We start from the raw sequence: 17,653 nt of genomic DNA, 5'->3' as shown, positions 1-17,653 counted from the left end.
CACAAATGTCGCCTCAGTTCCTCAAATCAAAGTTCATGTCTCATCAGCACAAAATCCATTTCCCTCCATAAATTCAATGACTCCCGCTGGCGAAAATAACTGAAGGCCGACTTTACTGTGATTAAGAGGTTTTGGCGTTCATTTTTTGACACTGGTATGAAGGTAATGTTATCTTGTAAAACCAGGAAATCGAGGGTGCTCACGGGCCCTTCTCGCGGCAGACACGTCGGCTCGCGGCAGGAGAAGCGCAGGTGTGACTGGTGACGCCATCGATGACGCTGCTCTGCTGCAGGTTTCCAGAAATCCTCAAATTGCGCAAATTGAAATTGTGAATACGCATCAATTTCAAATAAACAACAAAGTAAAATTGGCGTTATTGACTGGCTGCAATAGAAATAAATCTGCCATTGTTTTGGACATCCGTCGCCATGGTTGTTGGAAAGTTATCGCGAGAGTCGCATAACATCGCGAGAGAATTCGCGTAATATTGCGTTTTTTTACGTTTCGAAAACATCGCTTAAATTTTGCGCAAATCTTTAATGGAAACGCAGCTTGTGAGATTGAGGGTGTCCCAGCATGCACAATACCAGATATTTAAAAAATTCTTGATAGATTTCATTATTTATACCTGTGATTCTCTTACAGTTAGGGTAAATTTGGGAGACATGGGCTCTTATTTAAAAAAAGAGGATAAATACAGGAAAAAATGTTTACATTATTATTTTTTAGCAATTTTTGTCTATTTACTTTTTTTTGTTTGTTTGTTTGTTTTTTGTTTGGGGTTTATATTTTGCTTTTTTGCTTGTTTTCTGACAATGTTCTTGATATTTTTTTAGGCCATATCTTGTTAAGTTGCTAATTTCCTTCTCTCCATATTTTTAATAATGAAATCAATTTGATCAGGTCTTAAAAAGTAACCCTTCAAAACCTGGTTGGACATCAGTTTCATTGTGCTGTATTCAGATACTTTTCAAAGTCTATTTTAAGTCCCAAAGTCAGGACCAAGTTTGAGAAGTCTCAGCATTTCACAGTCACTGTGATCTTCTTTCATGGCCATAATCACACTTTAACCTTTTAACAAGAACAGTTGCAGCACAATAACTACAGAGCAGGTAAAGAAAACATGACTAAAAAATATATTACTAGAAAAAGCAGTGCAGTCAGTCAATAGTAGTATCAAAACAATGGTCCCCCTCAGTTTCTCCACACCTCCAGCCCTCCCCCCAGACTTGTGGATGTTCTTGGCCTTATCTCAAACACCTCTATCCCCATGCATACAATTAACCCCTTCCCCCCTCTCCCTGCACTCCATCCCACCTACTCTTGACCATTACCATCATTAGCATAAGCACAATGGCTACACAGAGAAAAGGCAGTGAGCAAAAACCACAAACCGGTCTCAAAGCTCATTTCTATTCTTTAGCCGCTGGCTTGCTTTGACCTCCTTGTTTGCACATTTGGATGTGGTTACACTGAGTGATTTTGTTCCTTTTTTTCTTTATCTTCTGTACAGCACCACTGGCTGTCAGCGCAAATTAACTTGGCACGGCCCAGCATGTCTTTTGGGTCATAATGTAGTACAGACCTTTGCCATTAATGTGCGTTGTGTTAAGCTGTCTAATTTATCCCGCCAGAGAATCAAATCACGATGCAGCAGATGGGGCAGAAGATTAGGAGTGCTTATTGGTATCACTTGAGCCAGAACAAGAGAGCAGCGACTTGGAAGGAAGACCAATTGATTTGAGAAAATTACAAAGACGTTTTACAGTTGCCTGACTTACTGCAATGGCTGCTTTCAGATAATGTGGAGCATAAAACAACTGGTGGCTTCAACAATTTGTCAGGCTTGGCCTGTGTAAACCCTTAGAAATGTGAGCAAATTGGCTCGATGTTTTTATCAAATACATGGAAAGAAGGCAATGAGCAACTAAACAAGAAATGACCCAAATATTATCAAGATATTAGTCAAAAGTTTAAAAAGTTAAAATTAGCACACAAAAAAAGAAAAATAAATAAATAAAGACCAGACATAAGCTGAAACTCTAACTTACTTTAAATATATACTTAATTTAAATATATAATAATAACATTTTTAAATATTTTCTGGGCATTTTTCCATATTTTTGTATACATATAATTTTCTAATAATTCTTTTTATAAGCTAGTTTTCAGGTAATTTCATTGTCACCTTTTCATGATTTCTTGCAGTTTCCATTTTATTTCATGCAAAGTTGCTAACTGACTATTATTGAAACTAATTTGCTCAGGTTTCAAAGGTTTAAATGCTCGTGGAGGGTTTCTGAACCATGGACTGAATGTAGTCTATTGTCTAAACACAGCACGAGGATAATTATGTCTATCCAGGTTTTTAAGGGTTAAAGGAACATTTCTCCCCAAATCAAAAACACATATTTTTCCCCTTACTTGTAGTGCTATTTGTTAGTCTGGATTGTTTTGTCGTGAGTTGTTGAGTGTTGAGATGTCAGACTCAGACAACAAAGTCTGTGAATTATCTTGAGGAACCAGGTCGTGTTTTTGGAAACAGACAAAAAAATATGTATTTTTGATTTTGGGGCGAACTAATGATTTTGTGAGCGAAAACTGTGAAGCAGCATGACAAACTTTTCAAACAAGATTAAGCAAAAATTGATGCTGGTCGATGGTTTATTGATAAACAGCCTAACAGCAAAGACTTCCTCATCTACTGACGGACTAACACGCAGGCTGCCAGCGGCAACAGTACCAATTTTCAGACGTGTAATAACTAAGAAGAATAAATACAGAAAGTATAAATGTAAACTTGTATCTGCTGTTTACGGTTATTAAAGCGGCGGTTCTACAAAATGAGTTTGTTTAGAGACTGAAGCGTCATTTGATGAGAAGCAGCAGACAACGTAGCTTATCAAGGCAAATATTCCCCAAAATTACAAGGCAGTAGGTAGTTATGGAGTGAAAATTCATACAAAAAATAAAAATATCTACATTTATATTCAGCTTTCAAGTAAAGAAACCATGTAAACATTTCTAGAAACAGGATTGTCGGAAAATTCAAACTTAACCAAAATGTGCATCATGGTCAAGACAAAACATTCAACAGTGTGATGGGAAACCATTTCAGTGCAAATACAGTGTGAAAAAACTCACAGTTTCTATAATATTCATCACCAGAAGAAAAGTAGGCATTTCAAAAGTAGTTTGGCTAAAAAAAAAACCTCAAGACAGCCACCGAAAAAACCTTTGGTGCACAGTGTGTTTACATTCAATAATCCAAAGGAAAAAGTTTGACTGGACGCCTGTTTGCAGAAGATGTTTGAACAAGCCGAAGTAAACTCATCTCTGAAAACAAATACCAGCTGCTCTTCACATTCAAATAAAAAAAAAACAAAACAGGAATCTCCGAGATCAATATCACAAGCATCAACAAAAAGACACCATACACTTAGGCATTAATGAAACAAGGAAAACTGAAAAAAATTAAGGACCCGGAGTACAATGCTTAGCGAGGATTAAAAGAGAATAGAGGAGAAAAGGCTTCAAGCAAAATGCCACAAAACAACAGCTTTGAACTGCCTTTTGCCTGCAGGGCAACATGCAGGGTTTAAACGCACCGATGGCTGAGTTTCTTTTCACACACGTGCAAATGTCCAGGAGGGACCAATGAGCTGCGGTGGTGGTGGGGCAGAGGAAGGACACAATGCATTTAGATGCTAAGCCAGTTAACGGTCTTTGAAAACAGGAAAACTGGGTAGGTAGTATGTTGAGGTGGAGTGATGCATGTCGTAGAAGTTCTTCAGCAGAGCTTTCATGTTGCCCTTTTTTTTAAAAAAAAAAGAAGATTTATCCATGAACCAGCGACACTCCGTGATGCAAAGCTCGCTTCCACATGTAGTATGTGGAGCGCGGGGTGAAGGGGAAGTAAGACCTGAACTCTTTAAACGTGGGGAAGGATTTCTCCTCGAAGCGTTGCTGCAGGAACAGCTTGGCCTTGGCCTTGAAGTTAGCCAGAGCCACAACATCCATCGCAAACATCTGCTCATCTATGGGTGCCTTGCGGTGAAGGGCGTGCTTTGAAAGTGGGGCATCAAAGGAGGGCATGGGGGAAGTTTTTAGGTATTTAGGAGTCGTGACAAATGGGTGCTGACTATCCACCCTCCTCTCTGTGATCTTGTTTTCTGTAGCAGCGTTCCCCAGACTTTCAGGAAGGTTGATGCTAACAATCGGCGGGAGCACCTTCTTCTTGCGGTTCTGGCCGCTGCGCCAGAGCCAGTAGAAACACGGAGACATGGACGGGAACTTGAGCTTGAACTTCGTCAGGGACCATTTGGACTTCTGGACGTGCAGCTTTGCAGCATCTCGGAGCTGTTTTTTGCTCATGTACGCCAGCCTGAAACTTTTATGTTTTCGTCTGCAGATTCTCGCTCTGGGCATGAATGGATGATTGGAATTGGGGATGACTGGTGAAAGACTTTTTGGGCTTTGGCTCTTATCGGCATCTGAGCTGTCCTCGCTGCTGCCAGCGCTCCCTTTGTACCCGTGGGTGACCATCATGGCTTCTCTCCTCCAGTTGTAGTAGGTTGATCTGGAAATTCCCGGGAAGTTTCTTTTGAAGATCCTAAAAGGGAGGGAGGCGTTCATGGCGATGCAATTTTGAAGACATCGCTTAGCTTCCTGCATGTGAGCTATATTTTGGGCGCGCTCCAGATCCAGCTTGCCGAGGTTGAAGCCAAACATACTGGCCACGCTGTCGTGGTGATCCGGCTCGTCCTGCTTCGCCTCTGGGGAAGACCAGGCCTCCTGTTCCGTGCTCTCTCCAGGACTTATCTCTCCGGTTGAAGATGAGGTAGAGAAGTTTCCTCCGGATTTCAGGAGCTCGTGCTTCCAGTTGTAGTACGAAGACCTCGAGATTTCTGGGAAAAACTCTTTGAACTGGTGCAGAGGAATGAGCTTGCCTTCTAAGTAGCAGGCCTGCAGGAAGTACTTTGCCTCATATCTGGCTGCAGACTTTTTGCAATGCTCCTGCGTCTGCCTCTTCCAGCGGTAGAAGGTCCTCTTGGTGATGTTGTACTTGTCCTTCAGGCCCCGGTAAGACAGCTGCAAATCCTGGTTCAGCATCTCATCGCTCTTGGTCGGCGATGCCCTCTGCTCGCTGTCAGGGCTTCCAAGCGTAAGGTCACTTGTCTGGGCGAGTGCCACAAAGTGGTTTGGCCTAAACAAAGACTCGGACTGCAGCACGCCAGACCACATGATGTGCAGCGTTAGCGGCTCACAGTCTTTCGGCCAGGTCCTCGGCCGTATGACGCGGTTGAAATAGGGTCGGATCTTGAGGTTGAACATGGGGTAGATGGAGTAGATGTTAAACTGCAGGACTGACGACAGCGCGTACAGGTGCCACATGTTGGCGTAGGAGCCGGGAAAGCAGGACGCCTTCACATCTGCGTCAAAGATGGCCTCCAGGACAGTTACAGGCAGGTTGAGCATGTCCTCAGACTCTTCAGCACAGAGGCTGAAGCGAACAGCCTGGAGCATCATTTTAGAATCGATCATCCCGGAGAGGTAGTATCTCTTCCACAGCACCATTTCCACAACTGTCCGCACCTGTGGGGGAAAAAATAAATGCAGTTAATATTAAAAAGTGCACATTCACACAGCTAGAAAGTCGGGCCGCCCCCCTGAAAGTAAGAAATTCATCATCAGGCGGACGACGCTCAGTCGCCTGATAGTTTCAGGTCGAGCAGTCGTTTTTGTGGTCCATAGACTTTGCTGCAGAGTGAGCGCTCTTGACTTTCACGATACTTTTTGTATCTGTAAAACTGTAAACTGTAAAACTTAATATGAAAAAACCCACATTGTTGAATATTCATATTAAACCCTTTGAGACCTAAACAAGTTGGCTTGATGTCTTTCAGACGAAGGCAATGAGCAACTTAATGAGAAATGACCCTAAAATTATCAAAAAAAAAAGAGCATAAAATGTAAAAGTACAAGAAAATTACCTGAAAATTAGAAAATAAAACTAAAGAAAAGAAAAAAATAATAAAACAAACAAAAAAACAACAGTAAAACAACTATATATATATATATATATATATATATATATATATAATTGATAATTATAAATAATGTTTTGTGGACATTTTCCTTCAGTATGTTTAAAAACAGTGTTTCAAATCTACTTATTTCTTGCCATTTGCAGAGCAGTTCTTGCCAAGCTACTTGTTCCCTTTTTTTTTCGAGCCTTCAAAAGAAATCAAACTGATTTTCTCAGATTTCAAAAGGTTTTTAAGACTCGTAAAGGTGTTTGAAGGCAGTAAAGGAGAAGTGCTATCACTCCGGGTTTCAAAGGGTTAACCGCTGAGTCTGATTCGACTGACATCATTCTGAGTTGGGAACAGTCCTACCAGAGAGTCCGCATACATTTTTAACCCAACAGACCAAAATGCCGGCTCACCTGTAGCTCCAAGCTCAGTCCAGTGTTGCCCACTAACAGCATGCTGACGGCATCAAACAGCAGGTTGCCCTCTCCTTTGCAGTTCAGAGGCAGGAGGCTCCTGGGCGCATCAGGTGGGTACAAACCATGAGCCGTATCATCCACACCTGCCCACTCGGGGAAATCCTGACAGGGGGTTTCTGGGAGCTCAAAGGGAGCGAGGACCCGGTCCACCTCCAGGGCCACTCTGGTCAGAGCGTCCAGGCCGGCGCTCTCCGTGGCCTCCTGGAGCTCCCCCAGAACCGACAACACGACCTCCTTCCTCTGAATCATAGCTGGAGATCTGACGATAGCTGGAGGGAGGAAGGGAGAGAACAAAAGTTGAAGATAATGGAGGATGAGAGGGAAGCTCTGAGAAGTTTAGTGATATAAACAAAAGGGAAAAGGAAACGTGATCTTTTGTTTCCAGTAGAACTGATTATGCAGATGAGTGTGGTTTATCCTCTCTCAAACAGCAGCTGCAGCTTTCATCAAAAAGGTGCAGAACAAACACATCTCACGTGTTTACAGCACTAAAATAAATCCAGCACAGTTAGGAAGTAAGCTGATCCGAGAGCATAGGTTTGGTTTCAACACGGGGGCGGGGGACTTATGAAATGGAGAGTTCGGCGGTCCTCTGCAAGAAAACCTTGAGCATCAGACGCCTATTGACATGATTCTCAGTCATCCAGGTCATTGCTATTCTAAGAGCAGCTGGACTTGCTTGAGTTTCTTGTGGACTTTTTATTTCAAATCCAAAAGTCTTTTACAGTTCTGGAAGTGAACAGATGAGAAGCGAAATATCTTCAAGAAACTCAAGTAATTCCAGCTGCCTAAAATATACAGTTCCAACACATTTTAAATGGACAAAATTTTTTTCAATGAGACATAATATACTTTTTTCTGCTCCCACTTGCCCAGAATTTTCCTAACGTATCAGTGAAGAGCTCTTCAAACATAATTTCATCTAATGAGATTATATGAAGGGTGAGATTGAACGTGGGGAGAAAATGAAGTTTACGTCAAACACTGACAAAAATTACAGCTACAGAACAGAAATTTAACGTCACGTTACATTACTTCAAAGGTAATCAATGGAAGATTAGATTAACTATTTCATTACACACCACAAAATTCCACAACTTTCCCAAAAGTTTGAATGTTTTTTTTTTAACAAATCATGACTTTTCAAAGCCTGGAACATGTGATTATAATAATCCATGAGATTTTTCCAGGTTTTCAATGACTGTGGGAACCCTACAGACAGCACGTAGAATCAGACAGTTATATTTCCTGCATTCAAGTGAGTTTTCTGCACCATTTTGTGCCTTTCCTGCATCAATTTATGCTGTAAATGTCTTTAACTTTGTCTAAATAAAAGTCTTCTGCCACATCCATGATTTTATTGGAGAGGAAAATGTTCTAAATATGATGGTCCAAAGTTTGCACTTAGGAGCTGATCTTGAAAAAAAGAAAGTGCTTAAATGCATTTTCTTTGTCTCTGGCCTCCTTGATCCTAAGTTTAGGACATTTTTTCTGTCTTTTTTCCAAATGTAACACCATGGCTGAGTCTAAGATGAAGCCTTAACCACATTTCACTCATGAAAAATAATCGTGTTACCTGAAACTAAACTAACTCAGATCAAATTCAAAGTCATTACCTGCAGGGCCTACTTTGTGCAGCGAAATCATTTTGTGTTGCATTAAGAGGATTCACTTGAGTGTTTGTGTGATTTCAAACACTTGACGGAACCTGTTCAGCTCAGGAGCTGTTTATATTTACAATGAAAGAAACCATAAAGCGCGCGTGTTCATTAAAAGTAATTAATTACTCCTCTTTCAAACTTTGATAAAACAACGTATTTTCTCACCTGAGCGTCCCGAGGCTTGAAAAAGACTCAAAGGAAGTCACTTGTTTGTGTCGGAGCACAGCTGAGACTGTTGATCTCTCCGGGAGGTTTAGTCCATCGTGCGCGTGCAGCTCCGGAGCGTCCTGTCCTCCTCTGGTGAGTCAGTGGAGAGATTTGGGGGAGCGATAAGCAGTACCTCCCTGCAAGAAAAGTGTTAATAGTCGATTCGCTTTTTTGTCTCTGCGTCGAGAGACACCTCCTTCCTTCCCTCCTCCCCCCCCCACCTCCCACCTCCTCCTCCTCTCTCTCCTCCTCCTCACAGCCAGGGTCAATTTCAATGTGAAGTGTTAACAAAAGCCAATGAGTCAGAGGGCCATCGGAGCACAGAGGCAGACTCTCGTGGTTACAGGTATCAGTGTGTTTTTTTTTTAGGTTTTATCATGTTTTCTGCATATCAACAGTTCACTTTCAAGGTTATTTGTCAAGTGCGTCAAATAGAAAATCAAGGTTATTTGTGCCTCATAAATTAACTACTTTTAAGTGGCTGCACTCGTGTTGTTTTTGCTTTTTCTTCAATGTCCCAGTGCAAAAAAAAGTTGAAAATCAGAACATCTGAAGCAATGAATTGTTTTTATTTTCTGGTCTGCACTCCAGTTTGTGGATTAGAGCAGAAATGTGCAGACAGGGTGTGGACATGAGCTTTATGAGAGGAGAGGAACCCCCCCCCCCCAAGCTCCAGCTCTGCTCCACTGTATCACTTTTAACACCTCCTCTCCTGCCTTTTGCAGGATTTCAGTAATCAAGGCCTTTTGTTCCACACACGCACAACAATCCCAGCCACTGTCCCCCACCCCCCCTCTGCCCCTACTGTAGACCCCCACACACACACGCACACAAACCTACACACACTCACACCAGGGGACAGCAGCATTTGGCCCCCACTGATCTGTCCACTCCAAGCACTCTGCAGACAAGCTGGTGCCTGAGTTCACCGGGGTTCAAGGCTTTCACCTGGAGCTTATCAGCTGTTTGGACAATGTGTGTGTTTGTGTGTGTGTTCGCGGTTTACAAAGGAACAACTTCAGCACTTTCTGACGTTGCGAGCTGAGATAATGCATATAGACACCCACTTGTTAAAAGGTATGGTAATATGTGTGTGTGGCTTCCTTCACTTTGCCGTCTTTGACCTGAACTGTTTTGACCTGAACAGTCTGTTGCAACACTTGCAGCGTGTAGAGTCTGTAACTTTACATTTACTGTAAATTTTGAAATAATGATGATGACATGTTTTCAGAGGAAAGGTGTGAAAAAGAGGTCACACTGAAACCATCTGAACACTGTTTTATTTTAACTCTTTAACAGGCATTGTAACCACACGGCTGCTTCACTAAAAACCCCAAATTATTTTATACAGATGTTTTTATACAATGGATTCTGTTGTTTTAAATATACTGTAGGTCTATTTAATTCTATTTTAATTATATGGACTATTTTTTTTTTCTACCATACATTTTAATCAGATTTTGTTACTAGATTCATTATTATTTATTCTTGATTTGTTTATTTTTAGAAGTTATATAACACTGATAATTTGTTGTTTTTTTACCATATATTTTACACAGATTTTTTTTTATACTAGATTCATTTTTATTTTTATCTATTTATTTCTGTTTATTTATTTTTATGTTTATTTTATGAATTTACTTTTATTTTTAGATTTTTTATTGGATTACACTGACTTCTTTCTATGGTCTGTAATGTTGTATAACTACTTGTAAAGGGTTAAAAAAGCTTTCTAAGCAGTTTGCAGTTTGTTAAACCTTAACCCCTCATAATCCAGTGGGGAACTCTGGTTGCACCATATTACATATTGTATTTTCTATGCTCACAATTTGGATTTGAGTGAAAGTTGAGTCCAGTGATGCTCTGTGTTTTGCCTCGTAGTAGTGCTTCATATTTCTGCATTAAATATTTACCACAGTGCTGGAACCTAAAAGAGTTTGTCCATACTACCGTCTACTTTTCTAATAAAAGCATTTTATTTCATATACACAAACATAGAAGTTACTGGAAAATATATAAATGCAGCATAAAAATAATTAATGCATTTTCAGTAGTACTGACACCCGTCTTCTCCAAAATTTTCAGTGTAGCGTAATAGCTTTCCTAGTTGAAAAATAAATGCTGTTCGCTGTTTATCAGTTTCACTCGACTTGTTTTTGTGTGTGTTGGACATGTGGCCACAGTGATATATTTGCCGCTCAAATTTAGCGACGGATGCAGTGTATCTGCCTGCTACAATACCTGTCGAATGTGCTCAGGCTCCGCCTACTCTGCGCCGCAGGCGTACACCCAGTAACAGCGCCGCAACGAGGTCTGTGTAAAAACGTAAAGCCAGAAAGACGTGACCCTGGGTCGGGAGGTGTGACATTTTGATTATGAACCACACTGATTGTGATCGAAATTTAGTTTGATCTTTATTTCTAAAATATTAAATCAAATAAGAGAACAAAAAAATATATAAACAAGAAAAACAACTCCGAAACAAGAACACAAAGGAAAGAATTTTCCGTTTTTAGTTGGACCGTTCTTGTCAATATTAGGCCTTAAATGGCTAAAATACATTTTGTAAGTAGGTGACTATATACACGACTTCCCCACTTTAAAACATCCAAACTGTCTCTCTGAAATGAAAAAATCATTCCCTTACTTCTCTCGGTATTTAGCTGAATAAAACTAACATGACACCAGACAACGAACCCACCCACACTCCTACCATACTTAATTTCCCCCTCAGTGATCAAACCAACAACCTCTCTATTGTCAGTAAATTCAACATCGAAAACATCAGTTGAGTATTTTCACCCCCCCCCCCCCCCCCCTTCTTTGTTTGTGTCTTCACTATCTCTCCAACCCCCTCAGACTGCTGGCTGCAGCCCGTCACACACCTTAGGTGTGTAGATTAGCTGTGCTGCGCTGCACTGTGAACACAGTGGTGGGCTGGCTGCAAGCATTTAAAATGCAAATAGGGCAACACTGGGACCGGCTCCGGCAGTCTCTCACCTGCTGTGGCCGTGTGAGTGTGTGTCTGTATGTATGTGTGTGCGCAGGTGTGACTGTGTGAGTGTGTGTGTGTGTACTGGCAGGGGCGACTAGAAAGAGCTGAAGACTGAAGCCAGCTCCATACTAAATTTAATTCAGCATGTTTGCACAGACAGAATAGCAGGTTTGAGTCCAGAATGAAGCGCTGCGTTTGGCCGTGCAGCTCGGCCGGCTGAAATGTTGCAACGAATGTCGATTACATCATCACATGCACGCAAAATTACGATGTCAGAGAACGACAACGTGCAAGAACACTCAGTGGCTGGTCGAGATTTTACACAACGTCTAGTGTAAAATCTCATTCTGTGCATGTTTCTGTTTTTCACCCGTGTCGCCTGTTACCAAGTTTTGCAAATTTTTCCAGTTTGTTTGGACCCTCAATTAATAAACACACTTTTAATTGCACTCTGTATACTATAATTTTTTAAAGATGTCTTTAAGTTTTAGATGAGTGCGGGTGAAGGGAGCAAACATTTTGATGTTTTTATTTCTGGCACCTTCAAAGCACCAGAAAATACCTGTGTGCCAACCGAACCCGGTCTCCCCTATAAGGGTTTGGCCTATTAAATAATTACAGCAAAATAGCCGGGTTTTCATTTTTTAAATTATTACTTTAGACTTGAACACAGTGTTGCAAAGAAAACAATAAGAAACATCACAAATAACAAATAATTCTAATTTTAGTTATTACATGATAGAGAATAAAGAAACATAATATCTTTAATAAAAAAAAGAAAGAGTACTTTTTGTGGCACAATTCACAGCATTTAAACACACAGCAGAAGCACTTGGGCACAAATATTTAAAAAAAACACTACAGTTTCTATTTTGGACAGCAGGTTAGTATCGGACACAGGCGTATTCAGTGGCCTCGCACTCACGGACCCACACTCTGTCATGGCCAGCAGGCAGAATAATGTCAGCGTAGATCACATCCGCTGTATTCACAACCTAAAGACACACACGCTCTTTATCTTTTTAAAAAATGGCTGAAAAGCACAAAAGATTTTGTTGTGCGTGTTCTCGACTTACATCGTTCTTGCTGATCGTGTAACAGGTCTCATCCAGCCGCTGGCTGTCTAGATAGAAATGCAGAAATTCATGTTTTACTACAGTTGTGTTCATGACCACCAAACATATGACGCGTCGGCGTCGATGTCTTCAGCTTTGTTGTGTCACTGTACAATTGCAAGAATTCGTAGCACATGTCACGTACGTGATTGAGTCAAAGACCACAGAGAACAGTTGTGTAAGCAGACACACGTTTGAAAGTGACTGTCTATATGAGGTCTGGTATTTGGACACATATGAGACAATTTTCCAGTTTCAACAGGCTGTTTCTATAGGTTCAGGATGTTTAGGAGAACTTACCTGCTCTTCTTTTGTTCACAACAAACAATGCAACCATCGCCAAAACCACACATCCCGCCACCCCCACAGCGGCGCCGATCGCATCCTGGTTGCGACCTGAAAGGGCAAATTACAATCACTCACATGTCGAAAAATGTTTTACAAGGCTGAAATAAGTCCTCAAAATCCTCATCTAACCTTAAAAGAATAGTCTATGGTAAGTTCAATGCCATGCCTGTTACCTTATGCGGAGTTCTTCCTCTGTTTCGCTCATATGTGCAAGGTGGCGGCCCCGCTGACGGTGCAAATGTCCATGGACTCGCCACAAAAACACCAGTTTGTCTCTGTCTATCGTGTTTTTTGATTTACGTTTGGTGTTGTGCACCTGGAAAACTTGGAAGTCAGAAATTTTAAATTCAGACCTCCAACTCTGAATGAAACGCCGGAAGAGTTCAGACCTCTTTACAGCCTGCGTCATTAAAAACACGAGCGCGCCCTTTTTGGCATTCAGATACAGATGAGGAAGCAAGCTTTAACCATTGAATAAAAACTGTTACTAGTATCAAAATGTCTGGTCGTTGCGTAGTTCTACACGATTCCGACAGGATCACGACCGCTTCAGTGCGACCGGCGACGTCTGTGGCTGCAGGCGTGTTGACTGGACTGAGAACAAAATGCTCGCGTCTGCAGAACCCACTTTATATCAGAGCATCAGAGAAGAAGAATTCATGTTTGTATAACCACTGCAGTTATATCACAGAGCTCTGAGCTGTGATCACGACGAGCACACAACACAAAATTATGGGCTGCTTATTCGCTGAGGACGCAGTTTTCTGGTTTGTTGATTATAACACAAACCTCGTACATCGTGGTCTTGTGTCCTTGTCTTCGGTTATTCGCACAGGACAAGTTTTATATGGGGACATCTGTGATTTTAATCCCACATGAATCGGTCATGTCCGTAATTTTTAAGTAGAGAAAGTAAAACTTCCAGGGCAGATGAAGGTCGTGGGATAATATTAGTCTCGTGCGACTCGTCTCTGTGATTTGCTGGTGATTTAAGGTTGTTTGGGGATTTTTTTGGTTTTGTTTTCCTCGAGTACACCTCAGTCAGACTTTATCTGGAGCCGGTCGCCATGCCAACCCTTATTAATGTGAGAGGCACTCACATTAATAATTAAAAAAATTAAAAATTACAAAGCCAGTTCAAAATGATTCATATAATCCCATGTCTTTGCATTTTTAAGACTTTTAAAATATTGATTCAATACATTTTCATACAAATCAAGGGTTTATTTTTAGATTAACATTCTATTTTTAATGGTGATTTTTATTTTATTTTAAAATCATTTACCAATTAATGTTACCTTTTATATTTTAGATATTTTACTGTAAATATATGTCCTTTATTATGTTTAATATTTTATTGCTCTGTAAATCACTTTGAATTGCCTGTTGTATGAAATATGCTATGCAAATAAAAACTGCCTGCCGTTGCACTGCCTTAATGATTTCAATGCCTTTTAAGACTTTTTAAGGATCTGCGGGAACCCTGCGTTAAGCAAATCTCTACAAAAAATCTGTATATGAATGACAAAGAAGACTGTACCTCGATTTTCAGGTTCCAGCTCGACGAGGAGTCCTCTCCCCCTCCCTTTACGAGCTACAAAGAAAAAATAGCTTTTGTTATTATTAATTATTTGCATTCCACACATTTTAGGTTCAAATCAATCATGCAGACCTTGGACTCGAACCCGCAGCTCCACTGAACGCTGGACCTCTTCGCCCACAGTCGCCTGGCACCTAAACTTCTTGTTTTCAGGTGTTTTGATGGTGACAGTCAAAGTTGTAGCACAAGCAGACGCCTGTTTTATCTGATGTTGTGAGTCCTCTTGTATCTCAGTGCCGGACTCGTCCACCCACATCAGGCTGACCTGCGCTGTGCTGCAGAGTCCGTCCTCCATGTAGGACAGGAGAACACACTGCAGTGACACTGTGGTACCGGGCATGAGGTTTAACTCTGGCATGGCCGCAGGGGCTGAAAGGAGGAAAGAAAGAAAGAGTTTTATTTATTCATTTGTCCGTGGCTTTTGTCGTCAGGTGAAATAAATCTTACATCAACCCACAAAGCAGACTTTAACCCCCGAGGGTCCGAATTATGATTAAACACTGCAATCGCTCTGCACACAAAATGCACTTTGAAAAAATTAAGCTTTAAAAAATTATTACACATTAACATCAGTCCTAATCATAAATATCAAATATTCATTATTTTTTCAGAATTTTAACCCTTTAAATGCCTTTTTTTTGGTCATGATGCTGCTATGTTTTCAGATTTAAAAAAACAACACACACAAAAAAGATAGATTTTTAATATACTATATGCCAAATAGATTATTATTTTTGATTATCATACCCTAGGATATGTCACCGATTAGCAGCAAATTTGAGTTTTATACATTATTATTTTTTGTGCAATGTAAAATACTTACACTCATACTAATCTGCACTTTTTAAAATCAGACTACACAATATTATAAATTTATATTTAAAAAATCATAAGTCATCATAAGTATCAAATATTCATTAATTTTCTGAATTTTGACCCTTTAAATGCCAGGTTTTTGTCATGATGCCACAATATTTTACATGAAAAAATAGACTATATCCAATTTCAATAGACTACATGCCTTTTTCTTTTTGGGGATTTCACAGCCTGGTATATGTCAATGATTTGCAGCAACACTGTGGAAATAGCATGTATTTTCCTTATATGTCAAATTTGGTTAAAAAAAGTGAAAAATAGTAAAAATTACAAATTCCAAAACAAAAGCCCAGAATGACACCCAGAAATAATACAATGCACATTTTTCTGCTTTGATGGCTGTGGGATTGAAAATTGCAGTTTAAATGGGTTTCAATGGCGCTTTTTTTCACTTATCAGTATGAATGCAATAGTTTTGTTTACACAGTTTGTTTTAGACTTTTAGGCGCTGAGCTGGAAATTCCAAGATTAAACAAAAACACACAATCTTGCCAAAATGTATGCCATATGCATTAACACAGCCAAAATTACTAAAAAAAAGAAGAATGAAAAGTGTGTAAAATGTGCCAAACAGCCCTTAAAGGTTGATCTTGACTGTACTCACTGTTGTCAGAAATGAAGATTTCTGGTCTTTGTTGGCAGCGATGACGTCCAACATCCTCCGCTGTGAGATCTTTGATTTGCAGAGTGCACTTTGAGTCCTCGTCCTCTGATGGAGCTGTCTGGATCTCTCCATTACTGACTATGGCAACGTAATCACTGCTTTGGCTCGTGCTGAGCTGCCATATATGAAAGCAGACGTCTCTGTCACATGGAAATGTGATATCATAAGCCCGTCCGGCAAATATCAGACCATCTTCTCCATTAGCACCTGATGAAAGAAGATAAAAGAGGTCAGATTTTCTACTAGATGCTCCGAGAAAAGATTACAAAATGCTCACAAGATAAGATGAATGTTAATGTTTCACTTACCTGTGGTGATAAGAGATAAAAGCAGCAGCAGCCTCATCGCAGTGTGATCACTCGCAGCCATCCTGTGAGCAAATCTGTTCGCTGTGAGACCGTACACCGAAGGTTCACTGTTGTGGCCCCGAACATTTGTCAACAGACTTCCTGTGTTTGCCAACATCCTCCACCTGCTGATGTGGAAAACTTGAAGAAAATTACCTAAAACTCTGAATATTACCTCAAGTGTTACTTGTACAGCTTGTTATAGATCTCTGATTTATTTCTATAAAGAAGATATGTTGCCAAAGTTAAAAAAAAATCGAAACATTGGACTTTCAAACACATCAAGAACTCTGAACTAACTTTAATGACATATTCAGGTAAAAAAGGACAATCATGTTTGTTTGTTTATTAAATGATTAAATCAGTTTATTAGTCATTCATTCATAAATCATTCATGTTACTTAAATATTCATCAGAAAAGATTGCCAAACTTTTTGGCACGTTTTCGCTGTTCTTTTGCTACCCGTTTCTTTGGTGCCATATTGTTTTTAATGGACGTGTATATGTAACAACAATGGCTTTTTCTGGAGTATTGTGGCTGACATGGACTCACAGCATCAGCTTAGATATTTTTTGACCCTTGAAACCTGAGCAAATGATTTAAAAAACATGGGAAGAAGTGAACAAAGAAGTTTACAAGAAATGGCCCAAAAATAAAAAAAAAATAAAAAAAGATACAAGAAATTGCCAAAAAAAACAAGCAAAGTGCTGAATGTATATATATATAATTAAAGTACATACAAAGAATAGGCATACAGCTATAAATATTTATATATACATACACATATATGTGTATACATACACACACACACACACATATAGCTGTATGCCTATTCTTTGTATGTACTTTAAGAGCATGTGAAAAAAATAAATTAAAATGTTTTAAAAAACATCAGACAAACTTAGCGATAAACCAAGTTTCTGTCAGTTCAGTTTCTCTAACTCAGCCTCCTCCAGATGCTGCTGCAGTTCCTGCTGTCTGTCAGCAGATGGCGCTCCAGTAAAAACTACAGTGACCGCTTCCTTTGCGATATTTTGCTGTTTGTTTTCTTCTGAATAAGTTTTGTGTCCTTTCGTCGCTCTCTGTGAGTCTGACATAAACTAGAGGCTCCACAGGAGATTTATTTTTAACTTTACTGTAGTGAAAAGTTGTTCAAAGTCATCCAAAGACTCTCAGCAGGCAATGTGTCTGAAAATGCAACCTGCACGCCACAGAGCAAAGTCGCCCTCAGTGTTGGTGCTGACAAACTAAACCGCAACCAGCTTCTCTTTGGGGTATTTAACCCTCTGAACCCTGAGCAACTGGTGCGATTTCTTTTATAAATGTGG

The 17,653-nt window shown here is 40.1% G+C and overlaps 2 protein-coding genes across 2 annotated transcripts; both read right to left on the bottom strand.

Annotated features, from left to right (window-relative positions):
- Positions 1–2,656: 2,656 nt before the first annotated feature.
- vrtn (vertebrae development associated) lies at positions 2,657–8,529 on the bottom strand. Its single transcript, XM_042503547.1, has 3 exons — positions 8,338–8,529; positions 6,449–6,780; positions 2,657–5,595 (listed from the first exon to the last, which is right to left on the bottom strand). Exons 2-3 carry the CDS (start codon positions 6,758–6,760, stop codon positions 3,838–3,840), a joined length of 2,070 nt encoding a protein of 689 aa, XP_042359481.1. The 5' UTR covers positions 6,761–6,780; positions 8,338–8,529; the 3' UTR covers positions 2,657–3,837.
- Positions 8,530–11,888: 3,359 nt separating this feature from the next.
- On the bottom strand, positions 11,889–16,346 carry LOC121955823. Its single transcript, XM_042503912.1, has 7 exons — positions 16,286–16,346; positions 15,918–16,184; positions 14,510–14,806; positions 14,378–14,431; positions 12,790–12,885; positions 12,451–12,497; positions 11,889–12,369 (listed from the first exon to the last, which is right to left on the bottom strand). The coding sequence occupies exons 1-7, from the start codon at positions 16,344–16,346 to the stop codon at positions 12,259–12,261; spliced, it is 933 nt and encodes a 310-aa protein (XP_042359846.1). The 3' UTR covers positions 11,889–12,258.
- Positions 16,347–17,653: the final 1,307 nt, after the last annotated feature.

The sequence above is a fragment of the Plectropomus leopardus genome, chromosome 16 (assembly GCF_008729295.1).
Source record: "Plectropomus leopardus isolate mb chromosome 16, YSFRI_Pleo_2.0, whole genome shotgun sequence".
In the NCBI taxonomy this organism is placed as follows: Eukaryota; Metazoa; Chordata; class Actinopteri; order Perciformes; family Serranidae; genus Plectropomus; species Plectropomus leopardus.
The sequence above is the reverse complement of the archived record's forward strand: the minus strand, read 5'-3'. Positions and strand labels throughout refer to the sequence as shown.

What these genes read in the sequence shown, in the direction of transcription:
- vrtn (XM_042503547.1), bottom strand. Translation starts at nt 6,760, where the DNA reads ATGATTCAGAGGAAGGAGGTCGTGTTGTCGGTTCTGGGGGAGCTCCAG. An exon ending in GACTGAGCTTGGAGCTACAG is followed by an intron (nt 5,596 to 6,448) that starts GTGAGCCGGCAT and finishes TTTCCCCCACAG; the next exon opens with GTGCGGACAGTTGTGGAAAT.
- LOC121955823 (XM_042503912.1), bottom strand. Translation starts at nt 16,346, where the DNA reads ATGGCTGCGAGTGATCACACTGCGATGAGGCTGCTGCTGCTTTTATCT. An exon ending in GCTGCGGGTTCGAGTCCAAG is followed by an intron (nt 14,432 to 14,509) that starts GTCTGCATGATT and finishes TTTTCTTTGTAG; the next exon opens with CTCGTAAAGGGAGGGGGAGA. An exon ending in GCTGGAACCTGAAAATCGAG is followed by an intron (nt 12,886 to 14,377) that starts GTACAGTCTTCT and finishes TTGCCCTTTCAG; the next exon opens with GTCGCAACCAGGATGCGATC.